This window comes from Corythoichthys intestinalis, chromosome 6, assembly GCF_030265065.1.
Source record: "Corythoichthys intestinalis isolate RoL2023-P3 chromosome 6, ASM3026506v1, whole genome shotgun sequence".
NCBI lineage: Eukaryota > Metazoa > Chordata > Actinopteri > Syngnathiformes > Syngnathidae > Corythoichthys > Corythoichthys intestinalis.
The window spans coordinates 14,471,638-14,489,255 of NC_080400.1; the positions used below are offsets into that span (position 1 = coordinate 14,471,638).

Genomic DNA, 17,618 nt, shown 5'->3' on the forward strand with positions numbered 1-17,618 from the left:
AAGTCCTACTTTCACGCAGTATCCTCGTTGTCCGGGCGGGTTTTATAAATTCATAAAAATGTCCCGGTTTTTATGATTTTTTTTACGAGACCAACTTGAAGAGAATTCCTCCGGTCGCTAGAGGGCAGGGCTTGCCTGCGTTGACGTTGCTCCGACTAGTTGGGGCGGGAGAAGGGAGTAGATCTTCTTCTTTTTTGTTGGCAGTACACCCTTTGTTTCATGGGGAATTACCACCATCTACTGACGGTTTGGCGAGAGCTCAGAGTACAGTAAGGAGTTCAATAAGAAGTTCTAAAAGACGTGGCTCCATACACCTTTCTGTAAGTTTCTCCTGTTAATGTCGATTACATGTCTTCTGTTGTACATAGGGTTATATGTGTACACAGAGATGCAGTATATTGTATGAGTCTTGTAATTGTTCTGCGTTAGTGGTTGAATGCTAGTAAAGCTAAATAGCTGTGTGGCTTATGAGTTTTTTTTTTTTTACGATAAATACGTATATAATGGCAACTGTTGACTTCTGTCGGAGATTTGTACTGGTGTAACCTGTAAAATCCCGTTTGTTGTCGCATCTTTGCGCTGCCGATGGAAGTAAACTTTTATAGCAAAGTCTGATTTTGCCTCGGCTCCCGTATACACTAATAGGGTAGCAATTTTTGAGCTGCGCTAGGCATTATGGGCAATGTAGTTTTGAATTTGAACTGCTGCGTTTGGAAACATGCTGGTTGAATCGCTTGTCAGTTTATTTCAGTTATTGTTTGCGTACAATTTAAAACATTATATGAGAATTGAGTGGGAATAACATTTTGTTAACGACAATTGTCGTGATCGTAATTTTAAAAAATGTTGAGTTGGCACATAGCCAACTGTGTGTGTGTTTATTAACTGGACTACATTTCCAGGAGTCTGCATTATATTATTTTTTAAATAATAATAATAATAATAATAATTATTTTTTTTTTATTGTTTGATTATTTTTTAGGAAGAATAAAGCCTGTTGAGTAAAAAAAAAGTGGGAGATATACGCATCTTTGAGTGATCTTCGAGTAAAATTCAAGTATCTCGAAGCCGGGCCGAGTGTCCTTTTTTGAAAATCAAAATATGGTCACCCTAGGCATGCTAAACCAGCAAACTACAGTTGAAATCAACTCCTCTGACTAATTAGGCCCTCGCTAACTCTAAGATTAAGCCTGATGTCAAAAATTCTGCCTTTAAAGCCATTATAATAGTCGTGAGGTTGTCAATGTGTTCTCTTAAGTGTCAGAAGTTACTGCGTGGTCAATGTAAAAAAAAAAAAATATATATATATATATATATATATATATATCATTTTTGGAGTAACTCTGGTTTGTCAAAGACAGAAAATGAATAAACAATACAACTCCCTAAAAACTTTTTTTTTTTTTTTTTAACTTCCGTCATCTTCCGTCCAGGCGCAGATGCGCCGCAAGCGACCGATTTAGCCAGAGGCTAAGTAGGAAATTTGAGGCAAGGGCCGCTCCCCCGATGTGGGCGCCGCGCGGACGCTCGTGCAACATTAAAGCGGTTTATTCTCAGCGAGGGCGGGGCCGAGATGCGCCCACAAGCGGCAGTGCGCAAAACCCCAAACGGGCGGCGACGCCCGGACGCACTCACCCTGACTAAATAGCTGAAATTGGTCTTTGTGTCTCATGTCAAGGCATTTCTGTATTTTGATTTTAGTCCAATTTGACATAAGCCCATCCTCTTTGATAGCAGCTAAGAAAGTGCTGGTTTGTTCAGAGCTCCCAAGTGGTGATGTCAGTGCTTTTATGTGAGTTGTGTTTTGGAGAGAAGAAAAAAAAAAAGTCTTCTTGGGAGCTTTTCCGTGCTTCTTCCCCTCCCGACGGCGGATCACGTTTCCTTTGACTTTTTTTCCCGTGACGAGCGAGCGAACTGTTCCGCGATGGGCGGTGATGTCAGCGGCTAACAATGTTTCCGCCAAGATGTCGTCCCGGCAAACTTTTTCTTACTCGCCGACGCTGGTGCGGCGCGGCGGGAGAAAATGACGACGGTTTACATGGTAGCAAAAAAAAAAAAAAACCTTCAACAGATGGCGGCGTCACATCTGCAACGCGGCACTTTGATGGGAAATTACATAAACATTGATTTTAGGGTGATGAGTGAGCTGCATTAAATATGATGAGAAAGTGAAGTTCACCACAGAGTGCAAGCCTTTCACATTTAGACTTGGTGAATGTACGCAAAAATCCTCCGAAAATTTTCAAACAAAATTCTTAAATAAGTATGAACAAAACACTGATAGGCCAAAAAACAATGTACAGTGGGATGAAAAAGTATCTAAACCTTTGGGAATTTCTCAAATTTCGGCATAAAATCACTATCAAATGTGATCTGATCTTTGTCAAAATCATACAGATGAAAATACAGTGTCTGCTTTAACTAAAACCACCCTAACATTTATAGGTTTTCATATTTTAATGAGGATAACATGCAAACAATGACGGGGGGAAAAAATAAGTAAGTGAACTAGGGGTGTGACAAAATATCGAAATGGTGATATAAAAAAAAAGGCTATCGATATGCTCCTGCCAAGAATGGAGATATCGTTTAAAAAAGGTGTCAATGTCTCAAAAAAATAAAAACGAACCAGCAAGTTGCTACCAAAATCTTCTACCATAATAGTGTCTCAGTTAATTCTAAGGCTGCATTGACGGTGCTCGACCCCCCATCCATTTAGACTGGGAACATTCGTTCATTCAAAACCAGATCATTCACAGTCATTCTGTCCGATTTTCAGGCATTTACAGGTCACTTGCTGTTCATTTTAGGGCATTTCAGGTAATTTCCTGTTGAGTTTAAGTCACTGCATATTCATTTGGGTGATTCCCTGGTCATTTCCTGTTCTGTAAGTCAAAACAAACAGGAAGAGGCCCCTAAAATACCCCAAAATCAACAGGAAGTAACTGAAAATCAACTGGGAAATTACCTTAAATGGCCCAAAATTACCTCATTGCCTGGCATTGGCTGCCACCGACCGCCATAGACGTTCAATCCGTTTGAAGTGGGAGGGTGGCAGCGAATGAACATTCGTTCATTCGCTGCCACCCTCCCACTTCAAACGGATTGGACGTCTACTAGTGATGAACTCATTCCAATTCACAGCAGAAGCTTGTTTTTCTGTTTATTAGTTGTTTGTAGAATATACTAGAATCATTTCCTGACCGATGTATCGATAATCGTTGTATCGCCATATCGTCAGATCATCGTTATCGTGAGCTTTGTATCAAAAATCGTTTCGTGAGGTACCAAGAAGTTCCCACTCCTAAAGTGAACCCTCTGCCAAAGGAGACTTAAAAGAGCAATTGAAACCAATTTTTATCAAACAAAAAGTAGGGTGTGTGCCCGATCAATAATGAGTGGTTTAAAGCTGCCCTGCCCACTATAAAACACACACCTGGTAAGGAATGTCTTGATGAGAAACATTGTCTGATGTGGATCATGGCTCGGTCAAAAGAGCTGTCTGAAGACCTGCGATCAAGGATTTTGGATTTGTATAAAGCTGGGAAAGGATATAAAACCATCTCTAAAAGTCCAGATGTTCATCAATCAACAGTCAGAGAAGTTGTCTACAAATGGAGAGAATTTGGCACTGTTGCTTCTCTCCCAAGGAGAGGCCGTCCACCAAAGATGACGCCAAGAGTTCCGCGCAGAATACTCAGAGAGGTAAAAAAGAACGCTAGAGTGTCTGCTAAAGACTTACAGAAATCGCTGGCACAGTCCAATATCCCTGTGCATATATCAACTATATGTAAAACTATGGCCAAGAATGGTGTTCATGGGAGGACTCCACGGAGGAAGCCACTACTGTCTAAAAAAATATTGTTGCTCGATTAATTTTCAAAAAAAAGGCACTTGGACACTCCACAGACGTTTTGGCAAAATATGTGGACTGATGAAACCAAAGTTCAATTGTTTGGGAGTAACACATGTAATGTGTGTGGGGAAAAAAATGCAACAGCTCACCAACATCAACACCTCAACCCCACCGTGAAGCATGGTGGAGGGAGCATCAAGATATGGGGCTGTTTTGCGGCCTCAGGGCTTGGACACCGAGCAAACATTAATGGATGTGTTGCAGGAAAACCTGAGACAGTCTGTCAGACAGTTGAAGCTAAAAAGAGGATAGATGCTGCAACAAGACAATGATCAAAAACACGGAAGTACATCAATTTTAGAATGGCTTCAGAAAAACAAAATACACGTTCTGGAGTGGCCAAGTCAAAGTCCAGACCTGAACCCCATTGAGATGCTGTGGCATGACCTACAGACAGTGATCCATGCCAAACATCCCAACAGGAAACGTCTGGTTAGAGTTATTGCTGCCAAAGGGAGGGGAGGTGGGGGGGGGGGGGGACACAAAATAGTAAATATGACGGTTCAACTTACTTATTTTTCCCCATTCTGTCATTGTTTGCATACTATTCTCATTAAAATATGAAAACCTATAAATGTTTGGGTGGTTTTAGTTAAAAGTAGACACTGCTTTTTCATCTGTGTGATTTTGACCAAGATCTTTATGCAGAAATGTGAGAATCTCCAAAAGGTTCAGATACTTTTTCATAATACCGTAGATCACTGACAGACTGGTCGCCAAACAAACAGTCGACAAAGCAAGCTTTCCAGTGGTAAACGAAGCGCATTTTTAAAATGTCCCCATCCCTAAGAAAATGAAGTTCAATGCCTGGCTTTGAACAAAACACTGTCAGGCAGACGTGAGAACCAATAGTCCAACTTGCCGTAATGGAGGAAAAAAATTCAATGAAAAATTTCTGTGTGAAACCATAGAGGGTTTAGGATTTCTTACAGAAGGGTGCGGGATTACAGTACGTAATCGCCCCCACATTTGGTTATCAATTTAAAGAAACGTTTCGAACAAGAAAATTTGCGGTAAGCTTTCGCAGGCCGAGTAAAACGGAGGACGCGGCCTTGAGGAAGGGGGGTAAAAAGCGAGAAAAGCCAACCACGGGAGTCTCTGGTGTGTCTGGCTTTGACATTTGTGCGACTGTTCACATTTCAGTAGTGTGTAACGGAAAGCCTTCTCTTTTGTTTCCTGACGTTCCCTTTGAGAGCGTGTCCGATACTTAATGCTTTTAAGAGGCCAAATGTTGGCCGATCACATCGCGGCGGAGGCGTTCCGGCCTCCTTAATAAGATAAAGCGCTTTTCAGTTTTGCTCAGACGTACCACTCCCGTCGCGAAATGACCGAGCCGTCCACGTGCGCCACGTAGTCGCTGTCGGTGCAGTTGTTGTAGCGGTTGTTTGAGAGGTAGGGCGAGCCGTTGGTGAGCACGGGGGGCCCGCACGGGTGGTGCATGTTCTGACCGTGGTAGGGGTCGGGGTAGTAGTCGCCCTCGCGATCGGTCCAGTCGTCACCGCCCTGTTCCTTACTCGTGTAGTCGGGGTAAATGACGTCCCCGCAGAGTTTCGGCTTCAACTCCTGACTGCCTTTGTCGGCCTTGTCTCCGTACACCTCTTGGAGCTCGTGGGGCTGCAGCACGTCCAGCTGCGTCTCCTTCTGCATGTCCGAAGGGCCCAGGTACTGCTTGGTGTAGTAGTCGCCCCGGAAGGTCCGGCGCTTGCGGATGAAACAAAACCAGGCCGCAAGCGGTGCCAGGATCAGAAACAAGAGGCCGATTACCACTCCGCCCACTATGACACCCAGCATGTTGTCCCCCTCAGGGGCCAGTGTGGGGGAGGTGAATTGGGAGCGCTCTGTGCCAGACACTATGCTAGTCGTCCGGGTGGTGGGAGAAGGGGTGGCCGTGGTAGATGGGCGTTCTGTGGATAAAAAAAGTCTTGAGTTAATATGTCGTTGAAAAAAAAAAAAGCTCTCTGACTTCTGTTAGATATATATTAGGGCTGTCAAAATTATCGCGTTAACGGGCGTTAATTTTTAAATTGATCACGTTAAAATATTTGACGCAATTAATGCATGCAATGAATGACCCGCTCGCATATTGCCTCAAACAGATTTTACGATGAGGCCGTTTATGGACATTAAGAGTGAAGAGAATGCCACCGGCCGCTTGGGGGCAGCGCCGTTCCATACTCATGTTATTTCTTCAAAACGTGGGAGAATTACTTGTGAGACGTTTATGCTGTATTCACAATGTAATGCAAATTGCTATTTGTGCTCCACACATATTTCGGTAAGTTTTCTTTCTTTTAGTGGCAATTCTGTGTCTCTTGTTGTATTTTGGGTAAGATATGTACAGATACAGTGGGGAGAACAAGTATTTGATACACTTTTCCCATTGGCAGCGTATCAAATACTTGTTCTCCCCACTGTATATGTTATACAGTAAAGGCGAGTGGACACAGGCGTTCTTTGGATCGCGCCGTTTATTGGCATGAGCTTCGGCAACTGCTTCACAACAAACATAAGTATTGTTTAGTGAAAGCACAACAAAAATAATATTCCTATCTCTCAAAAAAAAAATGTTCACAAAAAGAAAAGCACTTCAGTCTATAGTCGCATGCCCTATTCTGACACACAGTTAAACAACAATGCAAAATGAACTGGCATTCCATATCAAAATAGCTATGCAAAATACACGTAAAACTTTTCACTCTATTTTTATTATTGTTATTTTTATTCTTATTATTACATTAACTCTACTTTTGATTGAAAATTTTACAAATTTTATTAAAACGAAAACATGAAAAGGGGTTTTAATATAAAATTACTATAACCTGTAGCTATAACATTTATCGTTTAAGAACTACAAGTCTTTCTATCCGTGGATCACTTTAACAGAAAGAATTAATAATGCCATTTGTGGATTTATTGTTACAATAAACATATACAGTACTGAGTATGTTGTATGAATATATATCCGTCGTGTGTCTTATCTTTCTATTCCAACAATAAATTTACATAAAAATATGGCATATTTTAGAGATGGTTTGAATTGCGATTAATTACGATTAATCAATTTTTAAGCTGTAATTAACTCGATTAAAAATTTTAATCGTTTGACAGTCCTAATATATATACATTGGAACCTCTACATATGAAGTTCCAGGACGTTGTAAGTCGAAATAGTCGTTTGTCGAGCTGGATTTTCCCAAAAGAATACATTATAATTCCATTAATTCGTTCCACAGCCCGTAGACCTAAACTAAATCTTTAAAGGGATCCTCTATTTTTAAGACAATTCTTAAAAGATAAATGTTAGTATGAGTTATAATAATTTGATATTAAAACCCCTCTTAATGTTTTTGTTTTAATAAAGTTTGTAAAATTATTTTAAGTGATAGGTCGTCATTCTTGTTACGTCGCAGTGCGTGACGTCACTGGTCCCGTTGCCGAAATTCCAGCGTGTCACTAGTTAGTTTTCCCAACATGTCGTCAGTTCTACCCTTCCTATTTGAACCAGATCTGAAAAGTGAAGAGCAGGACAGCACTGTCGGTCGTTCACAAGACGAGCTTCAGGGAAAAATGCGTGCAGCAAATACCTGATAAGACAAAAGTTGGGCAAAACTAGTGATGCACTTGCGGCAAGTGAGTCTCACCACAGCGAGAGAGTGTTGGGAACTCCGGTTTTATTAGCAGATATTCAAGGTAAGCATATTGCCTTTTCAAACTTATCCCAATATAATTAAGTAGATCATTAGCATCCAGAGCTGTCGTGTGCTTTACATACAGTACAGGCCAAAGAGCACACCTTGTGTAATCCATGTCTTGTACATTGTAACACGTGGTAGCTAGGATACGTGTATAAAAGTACCAAAAAGGGGAGAAGCTTCCACTTATGCACATTTATTCACCAAAAAATAATATTTCCACCTTGACCACTCTTCACTTGGGAGCTCATCAGTACGCAAACAGGCGTTCCCTGACGAACTCCAACATTGTTGTAAGGTCCACGTCAGAGTCACTGTCGTCACTGTAGCGTGCCATAGTGCTTTAATTATCTAGTATGATTTGGGGAAAACTCCCACGAAGAATAGTCAACATAAAAGATAGCAATAGTAATCCAAATCCGCGTTTTTTACTCACTCGAAGATCCAGGAATTAGACCGATACCATGGCAATGTCGCAGCCGTCGATTCCACAAAATAGACTGATCCGAAAAGCCGCCGTGGGACCGACGAATAAAAAAAAAATGGACAGATCCGAAACCGACATTGCAGACGCGGTGGGACCGTCGGATCCAGAAAATAGACGGATCCATTACTTGACTGAGGATCCAGGAAAAATGTTCGGGCGCCAGTTGTAACGCGTGATGGGTAGGATATGTGCATACAGGGACCAAAAAGAGGGAGAAGCTTCCACTTATGCACATTTGTTCAGTAAAAATAATAATTCCACCTTGACCACTCACTTCACTCCCCTTGTTTCCATTTGACTGGAAATTGCATCCAAAAGCAAAACATCGTGCTAATTTTACTTCGTGAGTTTAGGCAGCAATAAGCAATTGTTGAACGCACTACACATTTGGAAAGATCCCAATGACGTCATCACTGCGAGCCCGCAAACCATGGCGCCAACTAACAGTCAAAATATGGACTAAATATTATAAAATATTGCCATTGATTTAACATTTTATGTGTTTCTAACAACATATTTTAGTACAAGAGAACAATTGTGGTTTATTAGAGCCTAAATGTATTTAAGTTAGAGGATCACTTTAAACGGAACCTCGGACTTAAAGACTTGTAGGCTCTATTAGGCCACAATAATTCTCTTTTTCAAAAATATGTTATTAGAAATGCATGAATTATTGCCATTGATTTAAAAATCTATAATATTTAGTAAATGTTTTGACCTAGGGAGGGCGCTATGTTTTATGGACGCTTGGGGTGATGACGTAAATTGTCACCGTCACTCGACGAATACTGGGTTACTGCAATTCCTTCTACACGGCGAGAAGTCCAACACATGCGCTAATCGGTTAAAAGCAGCAAATAATTTCTATTTGTGTTTTTTATTTGGTCTAGTTAAAAGCAACTAGACTTTCCAAAGCGGTGACACAAGCCAAACAAGGCCGATGGATGAGGTGAGAGGGTGTCGAGAAGAGGAAGCTGTCTTGGAGTGAACTCTGGGGCACGGAATCCAACAGGTTGAGTTTCATTGTTCGAGCAACGTATGATGTGCTTCCATCTCCCGAAAACCTGCAACAGTGGTTTGGAAAGGACCCAGCATGCCCCCTGTGTGCGACCCCAGCAACACTCAAGCACATCATGGTGGGCTGCCAAAGTAGCCTCACTCAAGGCAGATACACATGGAGACACAACCAGGTCCTCAGATGTGTAGCTGATAAACTTGAGCGCAAGAGGGTTTCCATCAATGCCTAGGCTATCAACCAGCACGCGTACCAACACCCACCATCATTTGTTCGGGAGGGGGAAAAGCAGAGGTCAAGGCCTTCAAACCCTGACCTGGGCCCACTGAATGCAGTCGACCTTGATCGGAGGCTCATCTTCCCCCCGGGGATCGCGACTACCACCCTACGTTCAGACCTCATCCTATGGTCCAATACATCCAAGCTCGCCTACATCATTGAGCAAACATTTCCTTAGGAGGATGCCGTCGAAGAAGCGTACGAACACAAAAAGCTGCGGTAGTCCGACCTAGCGCTGCAGCAGAGGACAGAGACTGGAAGGTGAGGTTGCGCCCGGTGGAGGTGGGGTGTAGGGGTTTTGTCGCCAGTTCAACAGCAAAGCTCCTTAGGGAAATTGGGAGTCAGGGGACAGGCCCATAGACAGGCCATCAAAGAGCTGGCCAACACCGCCAAGAGGGCAAGCCATTGGCTGTGGCTGAAGAGGAGCAACACCATCTGGGCCGCTAGAGCAAATGCTTAGCCCTGAGAGACACACCCATGAGTGATCAACCTGTGGTGGGCAGTGTTGTTAATTTTACTTTAAAAAAGTAATTAATTACAGTTACAAATTACTTCTCCCAAAAAGTAATTGCGTTAGTAACTCAGTTACCTGAATGTAAGAGTAATTAGTTACTTGGCAAAGTAAGTAGTGATAATTTTTTTTTTTCTCAAAAAAAAAAAAAAAAAAACAGGTCACGCAATGTGAAGTTTAAAGGGTTTGGGGGACAATTGGCCCTAGCCCAATTCTTTACCCCGCACTTAACTAGACACAAGGGTATTGCGATAACTAGATAGTAACCTTTGCTGTGTGTGGAAGTCATTTAAAGTTGTGAATCAACCGTTAAAGTTGTTAAAATTGCTCCCGTTATTACATTAGTTCCCTTCTGTCTACTTTAAACATGTGTAAGTTTTAAAACTGTTTCATCATTTAAAGATAGATTTAAGTTCAGATTTTGCCGATTTAGGAGCATTTTAGATTTAAAAAAATAAAAATTAAAAAAAGTTACTTAGGTTCGCTGAGAAGGATCTCTACATCAGAGCCTTCCTGAGAGGTCTACTGCTTTAAGATGGCGGCTGTTTACTAACGCATGTAGTCCTTAAAACATGTTGCCAATGCAGCTGTATCTGTCATTGGCATCTAGTTCTATAATATGATATCTACCGTGTCATGTGGGCGTAGTTTGTCGGCTATGGCTACAGTCAGGTATTATTGGAGCCACCTAGCATCGCGGTTGCAACGGCGTCTTCCCCACTCCTGCTCTGCTCTCTCATCTCCGTGAGTCCGTTTCTCTCAGACTTTTTTTATTCAACCAACTTAGTAACGCATAGTAACGCACGCCTTTCCCGCCTCAGTAACGGTAACGGCGTTGCCAAGATGAGAAAAGTAATTAATTAGATTACTCATTACTGAAAAAAATAACGCCGTTAGTAACGCCGTTATATTCTAACGCCGTTATTAACAACACTGGTGGTGGGCCAGCCTCAGCTGAGGGCGTCTGCCGAAACGTCCCATGATCTGAGGACACAACTGATGATGTGTCTCAGTGGCTGAGCAGAGCCTTAAAGCAGCAGCTCCTAGTCCATCCAGGCATGCCGTCAGGTGCGAGCTTGGCTCAGGGAGGACACCCATGCCATGCATAGTCCTGGGGATTGTTACTCAGAGTCCTTTTATCAAATCTCTTATTACCTTTTCATTGCCTCAGAATCGTTTTTGCATGCGTTTTTCCTCAAACTTTTAAGCATTGTGTTTTCTTGTGGTAGCTTTAAAGCAGATTGTTGATCTGTTGACCACATTAGTCACGCAGCATATTTAAACGACCCGTATTTGATTACTACATTGAAGTATTGTCTTTAAGCATCTTTAGTACGTTCTGTCTGGATGCATCTAAACAAAACAAGCTGAAAGCGCACGGTAGTACTTTGGGTGTCAAATTGGCCTCCTGTAGATGTTTCGCCGGTGTAGCACATTTTGGCAGAACACTTTTCCCTACTCTCGTCTCGTCTCATCCCATCTTTCTTGTTGATGTTTGCTTTTGCTGCTCCTTTTGTGAAATATCAACAGTGCTGTCATGCTCATTAATGTTCCTCTCGGGTTCAAATTAAAGTTCAAATTCAAAGGGTTGAACACAGCATTTTTCGTCTTAGTCGTTTGGACTTAAGTAAAACTTTTGCATGCTGTACCTGAACGCAATGCATGGCTGACGTGTTGGAGTGAGAGAGGACTTTTTACTTTCACTTAGAGATAAAATTTTACTTTCTCTTTCAAATGTGCTGATGTTGTTGGCGTCAACTGCGGCAGACAGTAGGTGTGTTGTGTTGCACAAGTTCTGAAATAAATGATTAAAAACCTGACAAAGCAGGCGATGTTTTTATTGTCACCTTAACTTATAAAGACTGGCAAAGTTTGAGTAGAGCGAGTCAAAGTAGTGCTCCTTCCTTCCCAACATGGCAGCGAGGTTCTGCTGCATTAGCTTTCTTAGCAGAACACGTAGACGCAGGAAATTCGGACCTTGAACACATGACGTACAAATCACAGCGGTTTATCGTGAGAGAAAGAGCTCATGCAGAACCTCAGCAATTACTGCCATGCCGCCATGTTGGGAAGGAAGGAGCAATAGCTTGACTACAGAGCCATGGAGCAGGACTCGCTCAACTCAAACGTTGCCAGTTTTTATAAGTTAAGGTGAAAATAATAAATCGCCAGCTTCATCAGATATACAGTGGGGAAAACAAGTATTTGATACACTGCCAATGGGTTTTCCTATCGGCAGTGTATCAAATACTTGTCCTCCCCAATGTATATTGGAATAAATAAATTGATCTTGAAAGAAACATGGAAATAAATGTTTAAATAATTAAATAGAAACTAAAATAAAAATTGAAATAAATACCGTATTTTTTGGACTATAAGTCAGTTTTTTTTTCATAGTTTGGCTGGGGGTGCGACTTATATTCAGGAGCGACTTATGTGTGAAATTATAAACACATAATTATATAATTTTACATGTTATTTTGGTGTTTTGGAGTGACACTGATGGTTTGGTAAACCTGTTAGCATGTTCTTTAAGCTATAGTTATCTGAATAACTCTTACTCCCAGCCATTTTTACTGGAGCAACCCCCTTCGCTCCCGGCCGTTTTTCTGGATTTTGACTGATTTTGCAAGGCCCACAGAAAATTCTGTTGTATTGCTATATAAACATCGAACCCACCAAAAGATTAGACTCTCTTCTTTCAGCAGAAAAAATAAGTTCATATCTTTTTCTATTCTTTAGAAATCAGCATCAGAAAATAGCTTAGTTTGAGCAATTTTCCAATTTCTGATGAAAAAACGGAGAAAATGAGCTTTTTGTAAACGCATACATTTCAAACATAACTAACACTGCTATTTTTTTCTTTTGTGAATTGGACAAAACTGCTTCGATTGTGCACATTTGGAGGCTAGAATATAATTATCGGATTGCATTATCGGTTTAATTTTATTTATCTGGATTATCTGTGTGACATCATCGGCCGATAATTATCGGTGACCGATATTATCATGCATCTTTACTTCAGATGGGACAAAACACTGCAACACGTGTCAGCCCACTCCCCACTAGCCAAACGTAGCGGAATTTGGTTCCAGAAACCTTGTGAGAGTTCGCTTTGAAGCTGAGTTTCCACTATTACACTGCAAGTATTTAAGCGCAGATGTATGAGTCTCCTGTGGGCAAATCAGTTGAATGCTGCACTATTCAGTGGAAAAAGGCGCAAATGAAAGAAAGAAGCCTCAGCGCTGAACGGATATCTTTGTGTTTGGCGCACAGAAGATAAAAGTAGACAAGGAGGTTATGAAAGGACACAGGCGCCACTCCACACACACATCCACAAAAACTGCCGCTGGGTCGTCACGTGGGAAGACGCTGTGATCGATCATTTGTCCTCTGGAGGAGGAAAAGGTGGCTCTTCGTGATAGCGGTAAAGAAGAGGCCTGCTCAAGGTCAAGAATGAGCATCCCTCATTTTGACCACCGCCCCACCCCCCGTAGCTTGATACCACCTCGTACGTCAACATCACTCACATTCTAATGTTTATTTGGGATTCGCGCTTAGCCACTTGAGCGGCTTATTATGTGCTACTGAAAGGTCAACAAGGGTCGACGGACTTCCCTGAGAAAAAGTGAACCAAATTTCAATGCCTCTATTCTGAGCAATTACACTGTGGTGCAGGATACACATAAAAAGATACATTTTAGCAGTTCCCAAACAGCGATAATTGTTTCTTCCTCCTCAAACTCTTCAGTCAGCAAAGGCCTATTTTAGTCTCTCATTTTTATAAAAGGCATAAAAAAAACTGGATTGTTGGCATATATACAGTATATGACAAAACACTATGCAGAAATGATGTTTTTCCCAACTTCCCCACCCTTCCTGGCTCAACCCATATAATTTCTTCTTATTCATCCAAAGGTTGGAGAGCTATGGTCAGGGAAATACCAGCAGTGCACAAGTCATATAAAAGACTGACGTAAACACAGAAATTTTAATTCCAAAACATCATTTCTGCTTATCTGAGTTTGGTTCACGGGGGCAGTAGCTTTAGCAGTGAATCCCAGACTTTCCTTTCCCCAGTCTGGTCAGGCTTCTTTTAGAGACATAAACAAGTAATCCGTTCAACCCTTTCAATTTGAACCATTAATCAGCATGACAGCACTGTCGATATTTCACAAAACGAGCAGCAAAAGCAAAACGAACAGGAAAGACTGGATGGAACAAGACCATCAAAACAAAACCGGTGTTCTGCCAAAATGTGCTAGACCCGTGAAACGTCTACAAGAGGCCAATTTGACACCCAAAGTACTACTGTGCGCTTTCAGCTTGTTTTGTTTAGATAATACAGACAGAACATACAAAAGATGCCTTAAGAAAATACTTACGTTGTAATAACAAATAAGGGTGGTTTAAATACGCTACGTGACTAATGTGGTCAACAGATCAACAATCTGCTTTAAAGCTACCACAAAAAAACAGTGCTTAAAAGTATGAGGGGAAAACACATGCAAAAAGTATTTTTGAAGCAATGAAAAGGTAATAAAAGTCTCAATAAAAACACAATTCGCAAGTACTCGCTGCTTTTAACCGATGTGAGCATGTGTTGGATGTCTCGCCGCGTAGAAGGAATTGCAGAACACAGGTAGTGTTCGTCTAGTGACAGTGACAACTACGTAATCACCCCGAATGTCGATTTTGCGCAAAAAACATGGTAATCAATGGCATTATTTCATGTGTTTCCAATCACTTATCTTCGTAAAACAGAACAAATGTTGCTTATTAGAGCCTACAAGTCTGTCCGAGGTTCCCTTTAAATTCCCGGGTCATAGCACGAAGGCTGATGACGTAAAAAATATCATGGCGGGCTGATCGTCATTTCGTCTTTTTTTTCGCAGTAAGACAAAAAGCGGTAAACATCGCAATTATCAACATGGCAAGCTAGAAATAGCTAAATTAAACTGAAAACATAACGAAATTTAATTACCGGTACTACTGGATCGTAAAGCCGAGTCCATCGTCCATCTTTGGAAAAGTGTGGTTTGTGGTTCATTTTGTTGCCGATGCCGACCAAAAATGACGTAATGTCCGGGTTATAAAATCGCGCCAGTCGCCCTCCACACACAGAAAGCGCCGAGTCGGTAACACGGGACAAGTCCGTCATTCCCAAGATATCTCCCCTTGTCTGAAAGCCATGGCACGATCAAATCCCACATCACTTTACAGGGGAATTTACTGGGATATACAGTGCCTTGCAAAAGTATTCGGCCCCCTTGAATCTTGCAACCTTTCGCCACATTTCAGGCTTCAAACATAAAGATATGAAATTTTATTTTTTTGTCAAGAATCAACAACAAGTGGGACAAAATCGTGAAGAGGAACAACATTTATTGGATAATTTAAACTTTTTTAACAAATAAAAAACTGAAAAGTGGGGCGTGCAATATTATTCGGCCCCTTTACTTTCAGTGCAGCAAACTCACTCCAGAAGTTCAGTGAGGATCTCTGAATGATCAAATGTTGTCCTAAATGACCGATGATGATAAATAGAATCCACCTGTGTGTTATCAAGTCTCCGTATAAATGCACCTGCCCTGTGATAGTCTCAGGGTTCTGTTTAAAGTGCAGAGAGCATTATGAAAACCAAGGAACACACCAGGCAGGTCCGAGATACTGTTGTGGAGAAGTTTAAAGCCGGATTTGGATACAAAAAGATTTCCCAAGCTTTATACATCTCAAGGAGCACTGTGCAAGCCATCATATTGAAATGGAAGGTGCATCAGACCACTGCAAATCTACCAAGACCTTCCTAACTTTCTTCTCAAACAAGGAGAAAACTGATGAGAGATGCAGCCAAGAGGCCCATGATCACTCTGGATGAACTGCAGAGATCTACAGCTGAGGTGGGAGAGTCTGTCCATAGGACAACAATCAGTCGTACACTGCACAAATCTGGCCTTTATGGAAGAGTGGCAAGAAGAAATCAATTTCTCAAAGATATCCATAAAAAGTTTCGTTTAAAGTTTGCCACAAGCCACCTGGGAGACACACCAAACATGTGGAAGAAGGTGCTCTGGTCAGATGAAACCAAAATTGAACTTTTTGGCCACAATGCAAAACGATATGTTTGGCGTAAAAGCAACACAGCTCATCACCCTGAACACACCATCCCCACTGTCAAACATGGTGGTGGCAGCATCATGGTTTGGGACTGCTTTTCTTCAGCAGGGACAGGGAAGATGGTTAAAATTGACGGGAAGATGGATGCAGCCAAATACAGGAACATTCTGGAAGAAAACCTGTTGGTATCCGCACAAGACCTGAGACTGGGACGGAGATTTATCTTCCAACAGGACAATGCTCCTAAACATAAAGCCAAATCTACAATGGAATGGTTCAAAAATAAACGTATCCAGGTGTTAGAATGGCCAAGTCAAAGTCCAGACCTGAATCCAATGGAGAATCTGTGGAAAGAGCTGAAGACTGCTGTTCACAAACACTCTCCATCCAACCTCACTGAGCTCGAGCTGTTTTGCAAGGAAGAATGGGCAAGAATGTCAGTCTCTCGATGTGGAAAACTGATAGAAACATACCCCAAGCGACTTGCAGCTGTAATTGGAGCAAAAGGTGGCGCTACAAAGTATTAATGCAAGGGGGCCGAATAATATTGCACGCCCCACTTTTCAGTTTTTTATTTGTTAAAAAAGTTTAAATTATCCAATAAATTTTGTTCCACTTCACGATTGTGTCCCACTTGTTGTTGATTCTTGACAAAAATTTAAAATTTTATATCTTTATGTTTGAAGCCTGAAATGTGGCGAAAAGTTGCAAGGTTCAAGGGGGCCGAATACTTTTGCAAGGCACTGTAAGTCTGAAAGGGGCGATGTTGTATGCACACCCCAGCCTGCTTGCAGTCAAATGAATGAAATATTTATTGTCATCATCATCGGTATAATTGACAGTTGCAAAATGTGATATGATTAGCCGGAAGAAAGAAAGAAAGAAAACCGAAGAAAGACAAGGGCAGATGGGAGAAGCATATGCTTATCAAGACCCGTCCTCCTGCAGCCAAGGACATACGATCAAACATGGTGAAATTGCATACATCATATTACATGCGATTTTTTTTTTTCCCCCCACATGAATTTTCTTCCCAAAAGTTATTGTTTTGCCATAGCACTTAAGCAATATTGTCGATTAGTGTGAGTTCATTGATTAGGGTGATTGCCAGATTTGCGTAGGGAGATATAGCCGAGGGAATCATGGAGGCCAACATCCGCTGCAATCCGCTCAGGTGGGTTAATCGTCATTTGCCCTGGCCTGGTTCCCGCGAGCGAGCCTTTCTTGGTCCCGTATCTCCGTAATGATTTTTGTCACCATTTAAGCGGCGGCATCACTAAACGCTGTATGTTCCTTCTTCACCTGGGACAAATCATCACAGGCCTTGTCGACAGCGTTGCCGATGTTACGAGCAATCTCCATTGCCTCTTTGTGTTGCCGCATCACTCTCACCGAGAGTAACACTACCTGGGAGGCGTCAACTTTCAGACTTCTATCTCGGTAAATTCCCGTGCAAGGTGACGTGGGATTTAGCCTTGTCATGGCTTTTACACATGGGGAAATGTCCCAGAAATAAACCGGGTTGTATGTGTGAAAGTGGCTTTAGCCACCTAATCTACTCTCAATGCAGAGGAGCAGCGCTTTGAACATCCTGGACATCC

The 17,618-nt window shown here is 41.8% G+C and overlaps 1 protein-coding gene across 1 annotated transcript in view; it reads right to left on the reverse strand.

Annotated features, from left to right (window-relative positions):
- Positions 1 to 3,116: 3,116 nt before the first annotated feature.
- LOC130917476 (nectin-3-like protein) overlaps positions 3,117 to 17,618 on the reverse strand; it is an 88,458-nt gene continuing 73,956 nt past the window's right edge. The window contains exon 6 of the mRNA XM_057838922.1: positions 3,117 to 5,820. Within this exon, the coding sequence (XP_057694905.1) occupies positions 5,216 to 5,820 (605 nt within the window). The 3' untranslated portion in view covers positions 3,117 to 5,215. The remainder of the gene's footprint in view (positions 5,821 to 17,618) is intronic.